General features: G+C 41.2%; 1 protein-coding gene across 4 annotated transcripts in view; it reads left to right on the forward strand.

Moving 5' to 3' along the window:
• Positions 776-14,719, forward strand: part of EDA (ectodysplasin A) — a 332,339-nt gene continuing 318,395 nt past the window's right edge. Inside the window, exon 1 of one of the 4 annotated variants that reach the window (XM_005657816.3) lies at positions 776-1,453. In XM_005657816.3, the coding sequence (XP_005657873.1) occupies positions 1,058-1,453 (396 nt within the window). In that variant the 5' untranslated portion in view covers positions 776-1,057. The remainder of the gene's footprint in view (positions 1,454-14,719) is intronic. The other 3 variants (XM_005657817.3, XM_003360352.4, XM_005657815.3) reach the window with 3 other exon arrangements.

Here is a 14,719-nt window from a genome sequence, read left to right on the forward strand (position 1 = left end):
TTCCTGCTGCCATGGAAGAAGAGAAATTATACTGGCTGTGGATTCTCTCATACAGCACTTTCTACATTGTAAAGTGATCAATACGTTGAATTAATGAATATACTAAGAAATCCTAGGGGACTGTTTTACCCTGAGTGAGGCAGCATCATTTCAGTTCCACCCAGCACAGATTGACATCTTTGTCACTTTTAGATTGAGGCCCCAGACTCACTCCAGGAGTGGGACTGCCTCAGTCCCACCCTATTCTCACTCCCTTTGGCTCTCAGGCTCCTGGGTCTCCTCTTCTTTTGGCACGCCATTGGATTGCAAACACAGCAGGCAGGGTTTCATTCCAAATCCAGAACTGTTTTAATTAGTTTAACGTCTGTTAAACGCTTTGAAGATTGAAAGCAACAGATAAGTACTGGATGATGTTATTAACAACTGCAGTTAATTGCTAACATTTTTATTAATACTAGTTTCCGCCTCCTTTTTTTTTTTTTCTTCTTTCTTTCCAAGGTTCCCCAATTCTTCTCAGCCTCCCCCTCCTTCCCTCCTCCTCCCCCTTTCCCCCCTACTGGCGCTCAAGGGTTAAATTGGGGCGGAGTCCAGAGATGAATGACAGAGGGAGTCGCCAACTGGAACGGGGCAAGTGAGAAGATCTGGGTGGAGCCGTTGGGCAAAGGAGAAACCACACGCCCCCAGACCCCGCCCCGCGGCTGGAGGCCCCGGGTGGAACGGCAGGGGGCGGGGCGCCGAGGCTTGGCGGGCCCGGTGGTTGGGCGTCCCGGCAGCCGCTTGAGGCACGGGGCGGGGTCGACAGCGACCTCCTCCCTCATTCCCTCGGCGGGCCGAGCCGCCCCTCTCCCCTGCCCCTCCTCCTCCCTTTCCCACCCCTCGGAGTGGAGCTGCACATGCGGCTGCTCCTTGCTCGGTCCCGCCCAGCCTCCGTCGCGCAGGAACGGGTCCCTACAGCCCCCAGCCGATGGCAGGACAGTAGCCGCCTGTCAGGGGTCGTGAAGGGCTGAGGCAGACGCGGCGGCTCCCGGGCCTCAGAGAGTGGGTGTCTCCGGAGGCCATGGGCTACCCCGAGGTGGAGCGCAGGGACCCCCTGCCCGCGGCAGCGCCGCGGGAGCGCGGGAGCCAGCGCTGCGGCTGTCGCGGGGCCCCTGCCCGGGCGGGCGAAGGGAACAGCTGCCGGCTCTTCCTGGGTTTCTTTGGCCTCTCGCTGGCCCTCCACCTGCTGACGTTGTGCTGCTACCTAGAGTTGCGCTCCGAGTTACGGCGGGAACGGGGCGCCGAGTCCCGCCTCGGCGGCCCCAGTGCCCCTGGCACCTCCGGCACCCTGAGCAGCCCCAGTGGCCTCGACCCCAATGGTCCCATCACCCGCCACTTAAAGCAGCCGTCCCCGCAGCAGCAGTTGCTGGAACCGGGAGAAACCACGCTTCCCCCAGACGCCCAAGACGGGCACCAGGTGAGTTACTCCGGACGGGCAAGGGGCCCGGGGGAATTCTGCCACCTTGAGCCGAGTTCGACGGCTGGACCAGGGAGGGGCGGGCGAGCCGGGGAGAGGTCCCCTCGGGGCAGGTTGTCCTTGGTCCGTGGCCCAGCTCGCGCCGACTGTCTCAGGACCCCTTGACTTGGGAACTCTGGCCGGCGCCCGCCGCCCCCGGCTCCGACTGCCTGGGGAAAACTTGGCGGCGCTCCCGGCCGGGCGGCGGCGCGGAGGTACAGGCGCTGCCCCCCTGGCGAACTAACGGCAGCAGCCTGGCCCTTCAGCTCCCGGTGAGATTCTCCGCCCGCGGTGCTTGTTTTTTCGTGTCCGGAGCTGATGCCAGCACTAGCAGGCTCTCGTTTGGAGTTGGAGCTGTAAACAGCTGTAATAACTGCTCCACACCCTTTGAAACAACTTTGAACAGTGTTTTCGGCGCGGGGTCCTGGTGCGCTGACCAGATCGTGGGCTTGTTCGCACTTACCTGCAATTTGAGACGGATAGTCCTCGGTGTTCTAGTGAGGATCAGCGCCCCTGAGGAATTCTGGTAGAAATATGCCGTCTTGCTAGACAACTTCTGAACAGCAATTTAAAAAAATCTTTGGAAATAAAACTCACCCTTTGCATGCCGGTTCTGACTCTTTTGGGAAGTGGAACGGGGAGGGTTGGTGTGAAGTTGTCTTCACGCCTGCTAGCTTGAAAGCAGGAGTCTACTGATGGAATAATGACTTAAGAGTAGTCTCTCAAGAACAGTTTTGTGTTTTTTGTTTGGTTGGTTTTTGTTTGTATTTTTACAATCTTTATGGTGTTTGAGCCCTTGTCAGAAAACTAATAGCTTTGGTGTCCGTTTTCTACTTTTTCTAGCTCTTTATTTAAGTAAATTTAGTGCACTTAAAATAAGTATTCTCTTGACTGCCATATTTTGTCTCATGTAAAACTTAAAAGAGAAGCAGCCAGGAACCCTTTTGAGGTGGTTAAAGAATAATAATTTGTTCCTCTTGGGGAAGAGGGCAAGTTGTGCAAATAAATTTCGTGAGGTGAGGGACCCAGGCCCTCTATATTTATTACCACATCCAGAGTCTTTGTCATACTTGGTAAACATTATTTGTCTTACTCTGAACACCCATCCAAAGCTGGTGTCACATTCATAATAATATTGTAATGTTAGGACTGACACAGTTCCTACACTTTGCTTTTTTTTTTTTAACCTTTCCAACATGTGGAAGTTCCTGGGCCAGGAATCAAATCCACACCACAGCAGAGACCCAAGCCTCTGTAGTGACACAACGTTGGATCCTTAACCTGCTGCGCCACAAGAGAACTCCTACATTTTGCATTATAAAGTTGTCCTGAGCCTTAAAATGTCTTCTGAGCACACTTCAACTTATATAACAGCTTATCAAAGAAGAGAATCAGTAGACATGCTTCTTATGCTTGAAACTTTAAACACTGTAGTTAATGATAATTAACCAGGCTTCTGGTTCCCTTTATCCACCCCCCCCCCCCAACAATGCCCAGTAGAAATACTTAGCAGCTGAGCATTGATATTCTGTGAAAAGATGAAGTAATTGAACTTCCTTAGTCAAATGGTGGCCAAGGCTTTTTGGCATTCAGAATGGACAGACTCATGTTTGTAGGCTGAGGATTAACAGGAGCTATATTCCGTGGTGGCATGAAAACAGGGCCTATAATGGCATTTAGTTGCCTTTCCTTTGCGTGGCACTTCAAATAGTTCTGTCTAGGCTTAAATACAGTTCCCTATCTTCTGTCCTTTATTCTTTTGGTTTTAATCTTTTTTAGGAGTAAAGCAAACATGTCGACCCTTTACATTTGCTGGCCTCAATCGAAGTCAGTTTTTTAGAGTTTATGAGGGGCCATGAGTGCATTTTGTTTATTCCCCCTTGGTTCCTCAAGGGGGAAGTGATTTGTCCAAGGTCATACAAATATGATCAAAATTAGAGTGGAAGTTGGTCTCTTGGCAGTATCTATTTCCCTATAATACACTATTTCCTGGAGGCTTTTGTGAGGTAGCTAGGTAGAGCTTCACTGTAGAATTTTTACAAAGTAGAGGGCTCAGATCTGCCCTCTCATTTTCTTCTACTCTACCTACATTTTGGCCAGACTACATTTACCCATGTATTTCTTATTCTTCCTGAACTTCACTTTCAGAAGAATTAGAGTATGCTTTGAAGGAATTTTAATCCAAATTCAACTTCAGTTTATCTTGGGGATATTACTTTTAGTATACCAAGAAAAAAAAAAGAAAGGAAATGTTGATTGGCTATTAGAGTTAAATTGATACTGCTACATCTTGGGTAAAATTTCCAGTGCCCTGGTGCACCCTCTGCTGGCTTTGCAAGGGCATTTAATTGCAGTATCTGCTGATAGTCAAGATTCTAAGTTGTGCCGACAGAATCTGATTCATAAATAAGGAAGTAAACAGCCTTGTGGGAATTGGCCACATAGGTCATATTTTTATATTTTAATTTTCAACACAAACAGCTGCTATTACAGCAACTCTTAGATGGAGAGGAAGAAAGATAAAAATATACACCCTTCAATGGGCAGAATATTTAGGTTTCTCACCAGTTTATCTGCAAGGAGTGAAGGCAAGCTGATGAGAATAAATTGCAGGAAGATCTCATGAGACCAAGTGGGCAGAACAGTCAGAGGCACTTCATTGTATAAGGTCAAGCAAATCTATCCATAGTTATGAGATGATGGGCTCAGTTATGACTCAAGAAAGGGATCTAGAAGTCATTGAAGATGTATGTATGTCATCACGCAATTTAAAAAACTTTTAAAACAGGAGTTCCCGTCGTGGTGCAACAGAAACAAACCCGACTAGGAACCATGAGGTTGCGGGTTCAATCCCTGGCCTTGCTCAGTGGGTTAAGGATCTGGCGTTGCCGTGAGCTGTGGTGTAGGCTGGTGGCTGTAGCTCCGATTCGACTCCTAGCCTAGGAACCTCCATAAGCCACGGGTGCAGCCCTAAAAAGACAAAAAACAGAAGTCAAAAACAAAACCAAAAAATCCTTTAAAACAGAATGCAGAAGGAAATCAGGGCAGTCAGGATGCATAGCAGAGGGATCAGCAAATTTCTCCTAGGGAATTATTAGAAAAGCCTCCCCAGTGGGGACACAGTTGCTCATGATAAAAAAAAAAAATGAAAGGGTTACTTTGGACCTCTTGAAATCATATCTGCCGCCTTCAGCTGGAGTGGCTGAGTATCTGTAGTTTTATGTGGATACTCATGGGAGATGATCTCAGAAGCTAAATACATCTCATCAGTCTCTGAATTAGACAATACACAATATTACTGTTAAAGGAAAAGAATTAAAAATCACTGTTTATCAATCTGTGAAGAAGTGGCTGAGTTGAATGTGGTCCTCAAAGCCAAGAATATGGTGGACATTACCAGGAAGGATGTTGAAAACATGACACAATACAACTTTTATCTTTACCATGTAAAAGACCAAAAGTGGATTTGCATTCACAATCATACAGGTAATTCTGGTGGCTGCTCCTCAAGAAAAAGTTAACAACTGATAAAAATCCCTAGGAACCCAATTAAATTCATCAAAAGGTTAGAGGGATTTTCTAGTTATTTTTTCAGTCTAGAGAGAGAGAGAGAGAGGTTGAAAGAGGGATATGATCAAAGTCTACCAAGCCATGAGAGAGATGAGTAAGGTTAATATACTGATGTAATTTAACAATCTATTTCAGTAAGTAGAAAGCCTGTTATGAGCTAGCCACTGTATTATGTATTAGGTATCTTTTAATGGTTGAAAGATTTTTTTTTTTTTTTTTGTGGGAAAGGCAAATAAAGGTAGTATCTCTTTCAAATGAGTTCTCCAAGAAATACTCTAACTGAAACTCTAAGTTAAACCTTAGAGCGTGTTTAGAAAAATATGCATGTGTAGATTTGTAATGGTTTATTGGGGACTGTTGGTGATATTTGTAGTATGTTCCTAATTATTTGAGGTGATGTCATAGAGGTCAACCTTAATTTTCTACAAAACATCTCTTGGTTTAACTAGATAGGACATAGTGTATCTAGATTTGACCTTAATTATTAAGGCTGGTTGATCAAGAAAATGACTGGGAATCATTAAATCCAAGAATTTTTTAGGAGAGTGGGATCCAGATAAAATCATTTTCTATAGGTTTAAATCTAGACTTTTCAGTGTGACATTCAAGGCTTTTGATCAACTGGCTTTACTCTATTATACCTACCCCATTTTCTCTCTCACTAACTCTGCTCTGCCGCCCACCCACCATATCCTATCTTGGGATAATCCTCCAGTTGTTATTGCTATTACTGTGTTTAATAAATCTTGTGTCTTTATATTAGAGCTCCTCATAAATCCGCTTTTTTGTCTTTTTCCACAATACCTGACACAGTGCTGGTTATAATTAGGGTAAGTAAAATACTTGTTGACTTGAATATTATTTGTGGCCTTTGGAGATGTTCGTGTAAAACAAAGACATTTGTAACAAGCATGTTTTCCTCACATCTTGCTAAGCCTGTGAATTATCAGCTATGCTTATGTGAGTAAATAATTCAATGACAATGTTGCATTGGTTTCCAGAAACATTAGATAGTGAAATGGAAAAAAAGCTCTAAATATGTTACCTCTAAGATGGTGCAGAAAGTTTTCTGTAATATATTGTTTGATGATGTATTTTAACGGCCAAATCATGTTTGTTTGTTTGTTTGTTTGTTTTATTTTATTTTTATGGCTGTACCCATGGCATATGGAAGTTCCTGGGCTAGGGGTTGAAATAGAGCTGCAGCTGCAGGCCTACACCACAGCCATAGCAACATGGGATCCGAGCCACATCTGCAACCTATGCCACAGCTTGTGGCAATGGCAGAACCTTAACCCACTGAGTGAGGCCAGGGATTGAACCTGTATCCTCACGGACACTATGTCCGGTTCTTAACAACCCACTGAGCCACAATGGGAACTCCTTGTTTGATGTTTTGTTTTGTTTGCATTTAAGTCTCATCTTTCTCTTTCTCTCTTAGATCTTGTGAAAAATAATTTGCAATTTATCTGTGAGTATCTTATAGAGAATATCTCTATACTAGAGAACTTTAAAAGTCATTTAATCCCCAAGAACATTACGAAAAGAAACCATTTGCCTTGCCTGTAAGGTGGCCCTCGGAGGACTATCTTTATCTGACTAATTTATAAATACTCATCACTTAGCTCTTCATTTTTCTTTTGTTTTTCCCACTTTTCTATCAAAATATAATATACATGGAGTTCCCGTCGTGGCGCAGTGGTTAACGAATCCGCCTAGGAACCATGAGGTTGCGGGTTCGATCCCTGCCCTTGCTCAGTGGGTTAACGATCCGGCGTTGCCGTGAGCTGTGGTGTAGGTTGCAGACACGGCTCGGATCCCGCGTTGCTGTGGCTCTGGCGTAGGCCGGTGGCTACAGCTCCGATTCAACCCCTAGCCTGGGAACCTCCATATGCCGCGGGAGCGGCCCAAGAAATAGCAACAATAACAACAACAACAACAACAACAAAAAGACAAAAGACAAAAAAAATATATATATATATAACATACATACATACATACAAAGGAGGTCACAAATCATAATTGGACAATTCGATGCCTTACTGTAAGGTATTACCAGGACCCAGGTCAAGAAATAGAAGTAGCACCTTAAAACCCCCACATCATAGATGGTTTTGCTCATTTTTCACTTGATGTAAATTATATAAATGAAATAAATGAAATCAAACTATATATTCGATGGGGGTGTTTTTTTTTTGCTTGATGTTATGTTTGTGATACCTAGCATGTTGCATGTAGCTGCAGTTTTTTATTTGTATTTTTGTATATTATTCCCTTATTTGAATGTATCATAGTTTATTCATTCTGATAATTAGAATGTTTGTATTGGTTATTGTTTGGGGTTATTATAAATAATGATACTATGAATGCTGTTATACATGTCTTTCGGTTATAGGTCCTTGAATTTCTTTCTCTTTTTTCTTTTTTTTTGGCTGTGCCATGGCATGTGGAAATTCTTGGGCCAGGGATTGAACCTGCACCACAGCAGTGACAATGCTGGATCCTTAACTGCTAGGCCACCAGGGAACTCCCTATGCTTGAATTTCTGTTGGGTACATACCCAGGATTGCAGTTTCTGGGTCATAGGAAATGTATATGTTGAGAATGACAGCTTTTTTTCAGTGATTGTACCAATTTATATTCCCACTGCCAATGTATGATAATTCTAGTTGTTCTATATCCTTGTTATTACTTGGTATTATCACTGTTTTAAATTAGAGCCATTCCATTCCATTGGGTGGGTTTGTAGTAATAGCACATTATGATTATTACTGACATTTACCAGACTAATGAAGTTGTCCTCCTTTTCATATGTTTATTGCCTATTTGGTTATCTCCTTTGAAGTGTCTGTATAGGTATTTTGCACATTTTTATTGGGTTGTTTGTTCTTATAGATTTGTATATAAGGAATTCTGTATATACTCTGGCTATGAACTACTTTTGTATTTCTTATATTACAGATCCTTCCCAAATCTCTTTATGGTATGCTTCGATGAACAAAAATTTTTAATTTTCATGTGTCTAGTTTTTCAGTATTTTCCTTAATGGCTAGTATTTTTTTGTGTTCCATTTAAGAAGTATTTCCTACCTTGAGATCATGTAGATAGTTTCCTATATTATCATTTAGAAAGTTTATGTTTTTGCCATTCACATTTAGATCTACAATATACCTGAAATTTTTTTGTGTGTATTGTGAGATATAGGGTTCAAGCTTCATCTTTTTCATATAGATATTCAACGGATCCAGTGCCATTTATTATAGGGAATGTATTTTTCCCCATTTTTCTACAGTCATAAATTCTCTGTTATAAATCAAGTGTCTGCATATATGTGAAATTGCTTCTGATTGTTCTGTTCTATTAGTCTATTTGTCATTGTACCAATACTATAGTCTTAACTACTGGACTTTATAATAAGCTCTTGATATCTGATAAAGTGAATCCTTCTACCTTGTTCCTCTTCTTTAAAGATATCTTGGATGTTCTTGGCCCTTTGCCTTTCTATATATGTTTTAGAATCAGCTTGTCACATCTGACGAAAAAAAAAACTCTTAAGAGAATGATATCACATCATCAAGATGGTGGATTAGGAAGCCCTGGACCCTCTTTTCCCTCACAGACACCAATTCAGCAACAATTCATGGACAAATTCCCTTTGTGAGAAGTCCAGGAACTAACTGAAAGGCTCCTGTACCCAGGGTGAACATGAAACCAGATTCACAGAAGCCAGCAGGGAGATTTGAGATACCCTTTCATCAGAGTCCCTGACACCAGCACAACACTGTATGTTAAGGAAGAGAACCTCTAGCTCCCAGCTTCTCTTGGGTGGGAAAGGGGTTGATTCACACATCTGGCACCCCAAGTTTTCTGAGGAATGGTTTCTGTCTTGCCATTCTTGGATGGATCTTCCTAGGGGAGAACAGAGATGGTGGCTTGGGCTGGTAGACACCATAGATCTTTCCTCCTCCTGAGCACAGAGCAAGAAAACAAAAGAATCTTAGCTCTCAACATCCCCCTGGGGAAGGAAAGCATTTATCTATCTGTACATCAAGTGCTCCAGCTTTGCTAGGGCTTCCCAGAGAACTGGCATGTGACTTGCCAATCTAGGAGCTCTAAGGGATCTAGCATATTCTAGCTGCCTGGGGGAGAACAGAGACAATGGTTAGGACTGGTAGATGCCATATATCCTCCCCCTTGCTCAGGAAAGAGTGAGTGGATGAAACATCTCAGCTTTTAGCTTTTTAAAAAAATTTAAATTGTATGTTTATTACATATAAGTGAGCTTTACCTTCTGAGGTAGTTATTGGCTTTTTCTTTTTTCTTTTTTTGGCCATGCTTGTGTAGCATGCAGAATTTCCCAGGTCGGGGATCAAACCCATGCCACAGCAGTGACAATGCCAGATTTTTAACCACTAGGCCACCAGGGAACTCCCCAGCTTTCAGCTTATTCCTGGAGATGGAAGAGTAGATTTGGCATTGAATGCCAAAATTTCTTTGGACTGCCTAAAGAACTGGCATCTGTCTTGCCAGGCTTGGAGCTCTGATGTGTCCAACATAGTCCAGCCACCTGGAGAAGAATGGAGATGGCATTTTGGACTGGTAAATGCCATAGCTCCTCCCCCTCAGCACAGAGCGAGTAGAAAGAAACCAAGGCTCCTTGCTTCTCCCTGGGGAAGGAAAGAGTTGGTAGAGACCCTCAGAATCTCTGACCAGGCTAATTGGTGGAGGTCTTCTCCTGTACAAGGTCAGTCTGTGAACATTGCTTTGTGTAATGTGCAGACACCAACATAGAGAGTAAAGGAAAACAAAGAATCAGCAAAGATATTTCAAACAAAGGAACACATTAACTCTCCAGAAACTGACCCTAATGAAACAGTTATAATATTTACCTGGCAGAGGATTCAAAATAACTGTTACAAAGATGCTCACCAAAATCAAGAGAACAATGCATGAACAGTGTGAGAATTTCAACAAAGAGAAAATATTTTAAAACTATGCAGCAAATCATGGAGCTAAAGAATACAATAGCCAAAACTGAAAAACTCATGAGAGGGATGCAACAGCAGACTAGAAAAAGCAAGAGAAAGTATCAGTGAATTAGGGTCATTGGAAATAATTCAGTCAGAGGAACAAAAAGAAAAAAGAGTGAAGAAGCTTAAGGGACTTATGGGACACCATCAAGTGGACCAGTAGGGGTAGTAGGGGAATCTCAAAGGAGAAGAGAGAGAAAACTAGAAAGCTTATTCAAAAAAATAATGGCTTGGAGTTCCTGTCATGGCTCAGCAGAAATGAATCTGAATAGTATCCATGAGGACACAGGTTTGATCCCTGGCCTCACTCAGTGGTTAAGTATCTGGCGTTGCTTGAGCTGTGGTGTAGGTCACAGATGTGGCTTGGATCTGTCATTGCTGTGGTGGTGTAGGCCATCAGTTACAGCTCCGATTTGACCCCTATTTTGGGAACCTCCATATGCCATGGGTGTGGCCCTAAAAAGACAAAAAAAAAAAAAAAAAAAAAAAGGCTGAAAACATTCCAAATGGGCAACTAGATTCAAGGACACTAAATAAATAAACTCAGAAATCAACACTAAGACATATAATTAAATTGTCAAAAGCTAAAGAGAAAAATTTGAAAGTAGCAAGAGAAAAGCAGCTTGTCATATATAAGGGAACCCCCAAAAGACTATCAGGAAATTTTTCAATAGAAACCTTGCAGGCCAGAAGGGAGTGGGTTGATATATTCAAAGTGCTGAAATAAAAATGAAAACCTTGCCAACCAAGAATACTGTATCTGTCAAAGCAGTCCTTCAAAAATAAGGACAGATAAAGACATTCCTAGACAAATAAAAGCTGAGGAAGTTTTTCACCACTAGACCAGCCTTACATGAAATGCCAAAGGGAGTATATCAACTTGAAATGGAGGGATATTAAACAACTACATTTGGAGTTCCCATTGTGGCACAGTGGAAACGAATGTGACTAGGAACCATGAGGTTGCAGGTTTGATCCTTGGCCTCACTCAGTGGGTTAAGGATCTGGCTTTGCTGTGAGCTGTGGTGTAGGCCAGCAGCTATAGTTCCGATGAGACCCCTAGCCTGGGAACCTCCATATGCTGTGGGTGCAGCCCTGAAAAGCCAAAAAAAGCCAAACAAAAGCAAAAACACAACTACATTTTAGCATAAGAAGGAATGAAACATCTTGGTAAAGATAGATATATAGATACAGAATACTGTTTTTGTAATGGTAGTAGATAAATCACTTTTATTTCTAGCTTAAAAGTTATATGACAAAAGCATTAAAAAAACTATAAAAATACGCTAAAAGATGCACAATATGAGTAAATGTAAAATGTGACAAAAATAACAAGGTGTGTATGGGGAAAAAGCTAGACTGTAGAGTTTTTGTAGGTAATTTAACATGAGTTCTTAGCTTGAAATAGACTGTTATGTTTTATGTAAGTCCCAAGGTAGCCACAGAGAATACCTATAGAAGTTATGCAAAAGAGAAAGAAAAGAATCAAAGCTTATCAATACAAAAAAATCAACAATCCATAAAGGAGGAAAGCAAGAGAGGAAATACAAAAGAATCTCAAGAGTAACAGTAAACAGCTAACAGAATGGCCATAGTAAATCCTTCCCTATCAATAACTTCTTTAAATGTGAATAGGTAAAACTTCCTCAATCAAAGATGTGGGGTAGCTAAAAAGCTCAAAGCAAGACCCAAGTACATACTTTTTACAAGAAACTCACTTTTTAAAATTTTTGGGTTTTTTCTTTTTAGGGCCACACATGTGGCATATGGAAGTTGCCAGGCTAGGGGTTGAATTGGAGCTGTAGCCACAGGCCTGCACCACAGCCCCAGCAATGCTACTAGATCCAAGCTGCCTCTGCGACCTACACCACAGCTCATGGCAATACCAGATTCTTAACCCACTGAGGGAGGCCAGGGATCGAACCTGTGTCCTCATGGATGCTAGTCACATTCTTTTCTGCTGAGCCATGATGGGTCTTTCCTACAAGAAACTCACTTAGATTTAAGGATACAGATAGGCTGAAAGTGAAAGAATGGAAAAAGATAGTCTATGCAAATGGTATGCAAAAGAGATCAGGGGTGGCTATACTTATATCAGACAAAATAAACTTTAAATCCAGAACTGTCAGGCAAGTAGTTCCTGTTGTGGCTCAGTGGGTTAAGGACCTGACATAGTATCTATGAGGATGCAGGTTCGATCCTTGGCCTCACATAGTGGGTTAAGGATACAGCATTGCTGCAAGCTGCAGTGTAGGTCAAAGATGTAGCTCAGATCGGTGCTGCTGTGACTGTGGCATAAGCCTGTAGGTACAGCTACAATTTGACCTCTAATCTGGGATTTTTCATATGCCACAGGTGTGGCCATAAAAAGAAAAAAAAACTTTCAGATGAGACAGAGAAGGACATTATATAATGATAAAAATGTCAATCTAACAGAAAGATATAACAGTTATATATGCACCAATATCAGATAACCTAAATATATACAATTATATACAAAACTTTAATACTTCACTTTGAGTGATGGATAGACTATCTACCCAGAACAATAAGGAAACAATACTACAGAGTGAATGGGCCTTACAAGTATTTACAGAACATTCCACCTAACAGCAGCAGAATACAAATTCTTTGCAAGCATGCATATCTTTCTCCAGGAAAGACAACATGTTTGGTCACAAAACAGGTCCTCACAAATTTAAGAACAATGAAATCATACCAGATATCTTTTCTGAACACAATGGAAATAATATAGCCAAAAGGAAACTGGAAGATTCACAAATATGTGGAAATTAAGCACTGCACTCTTGAACAACCATTGGGTCGATGAAGAAATCAAAAAAGTAATTAGAAAACACTTTGAGACAAAACCAAAAATACAGCATACCAAAACTTATGTAATGCATCAAAAGCAGAGAAGAAAGTTAATAGCAATAAATGTTGCCCAAGGTCTTAGCCAAACTGGTCCCTAAAACACATTTGACATCTGAATCTGAATGGAGGGATCTTGGCATTCAGCAGAGTCGGGGATGGGGCCATTATAAGGTCCATTATATGGTCCATGAACCAGAACCTCATATCTTGCTGTTCCGTGGCCACTGCCCAAGAAGCCAAAGAAATGAATCTGGGGAGCCATTTTTCAGCCTCAAACTTTACACAGCTGTCCTCACTTGCTAACATCTTTCTGATGACATTATTGTGTTGCCTTCTTGTTTTTCTCTTTGATATTTAAAGAAGGTTCAATACACTGAATGTGCTGGTGACTGCTTCACTTCTTGAACAGAGCCAACAGGACCGTGGCCTAGCCAGATGCATGCTATTTGGTTTGCAACCTCAGCTAAATGTGATTCCCCAAATCAATGTAATCTCTGTATCCAGAATACACTAGGCAGATGGAGGAAGCATCTCAGAATAAGACCATGGCTATTACAAGGATTGTGTAAACTTTTTCATTTTTTCCTGCCAGGTGTTGTGTGTATGGTGATTAATATTTCAACGTATTGGAAACTTTCCATTTTATTCAAGAAATCTGTTCCATGTTAAAAGCCTTGATTAAAGAGGAAGATTTTATAATCTAAAAAAAAAAAAAAGAAAGGAAGAAGTTTAGTTGTCCCTATTTGCAGAAGACAGGGACTAATAAATTTGATAAAGTTGCAGGATATAAAATCAACATACAAAAATCAGTTGCATTTCTATATACTAACAATGAACTATCTGAAAGGAATTAGGAAAACAATCTCATTTATAATAGCACCAAAAAGAATAGCATACCTAGGAATAAACATAACTAGGGAGGCAAAAGAGTTATATATTGAAAACTATAAAACACTGAAAGAAATTAAAGAAGATACAAATGGAGAGATAGTCCATGTTCATGGATTGGACTACTTAATATAGTTGAAATGTCCATACTATCCAATGCAATGTACAGATTCAATGAAATCCCCATCAAAGATCCAATAGCATTTTTCAAATAGAACAAACAATCCTCAAATTTTCATGGAACTACAAAAGACCCCAAATATCTGAAGCAATCTTGAGAAAGAAGAACAAAGCTGGAGGAATCCCACTTCCTGACATCAAACTGTATTACAAAACTGATAATCAAAAGAGTATGATATTGGCATAAAGGCAGGCATATAGACCAATCGAATAGAACAGGGAGTTTAGAAATAATCCATACATATACAATCAACTGAGCTTTGAAAAGGGTGCCAAGAATATACATGGGGAAAAGATAGTGTTTTCAACAAATAGTGTTGGAAAAACTGGATGTTCATGTGCAAAAGAATGAAATTTGACCCTTATCCACACAAATCAACTCAAACTGAATTAAAAACTTAAACCTAAGACCAAAAGCTGCAAAACTCCCGGAAGAAAATATCAAGGAAAGCTTCATAACTTGGTCATGATTTCGTGGGTATAACACCAAAAGCATTGGCAACAAAAGCATAAATAAACAAGTGAGAGTACATCAACCAACAAAGCTTATGCAAGCAAAGGAAACAATCCAGACTGAGAAATGCAACCTACAGAATGGGAGAAAATACTTGTGAACCATATATATGATAAGGGGTTAATCTTCAGAATATATAAGCAACTCTTACAACTCAATAGCAAAAAACAA

This window comes from Sus scrofa, chromosome X (genome assembly GCF_000003025.6).
Source record: "Sus scrofa isolate TJ Tabasco breed Duroc chromosome X, Sscrofa11.1, whole genome shotgun sequence".
In the NCBI taxonomy this organism is placed as follows: domain Eukaryota; kingdom Metazoa; phylum Chordata; class Mammalia; order Artiodactyla; family Suidae; genus Sus; species Sus scrofa.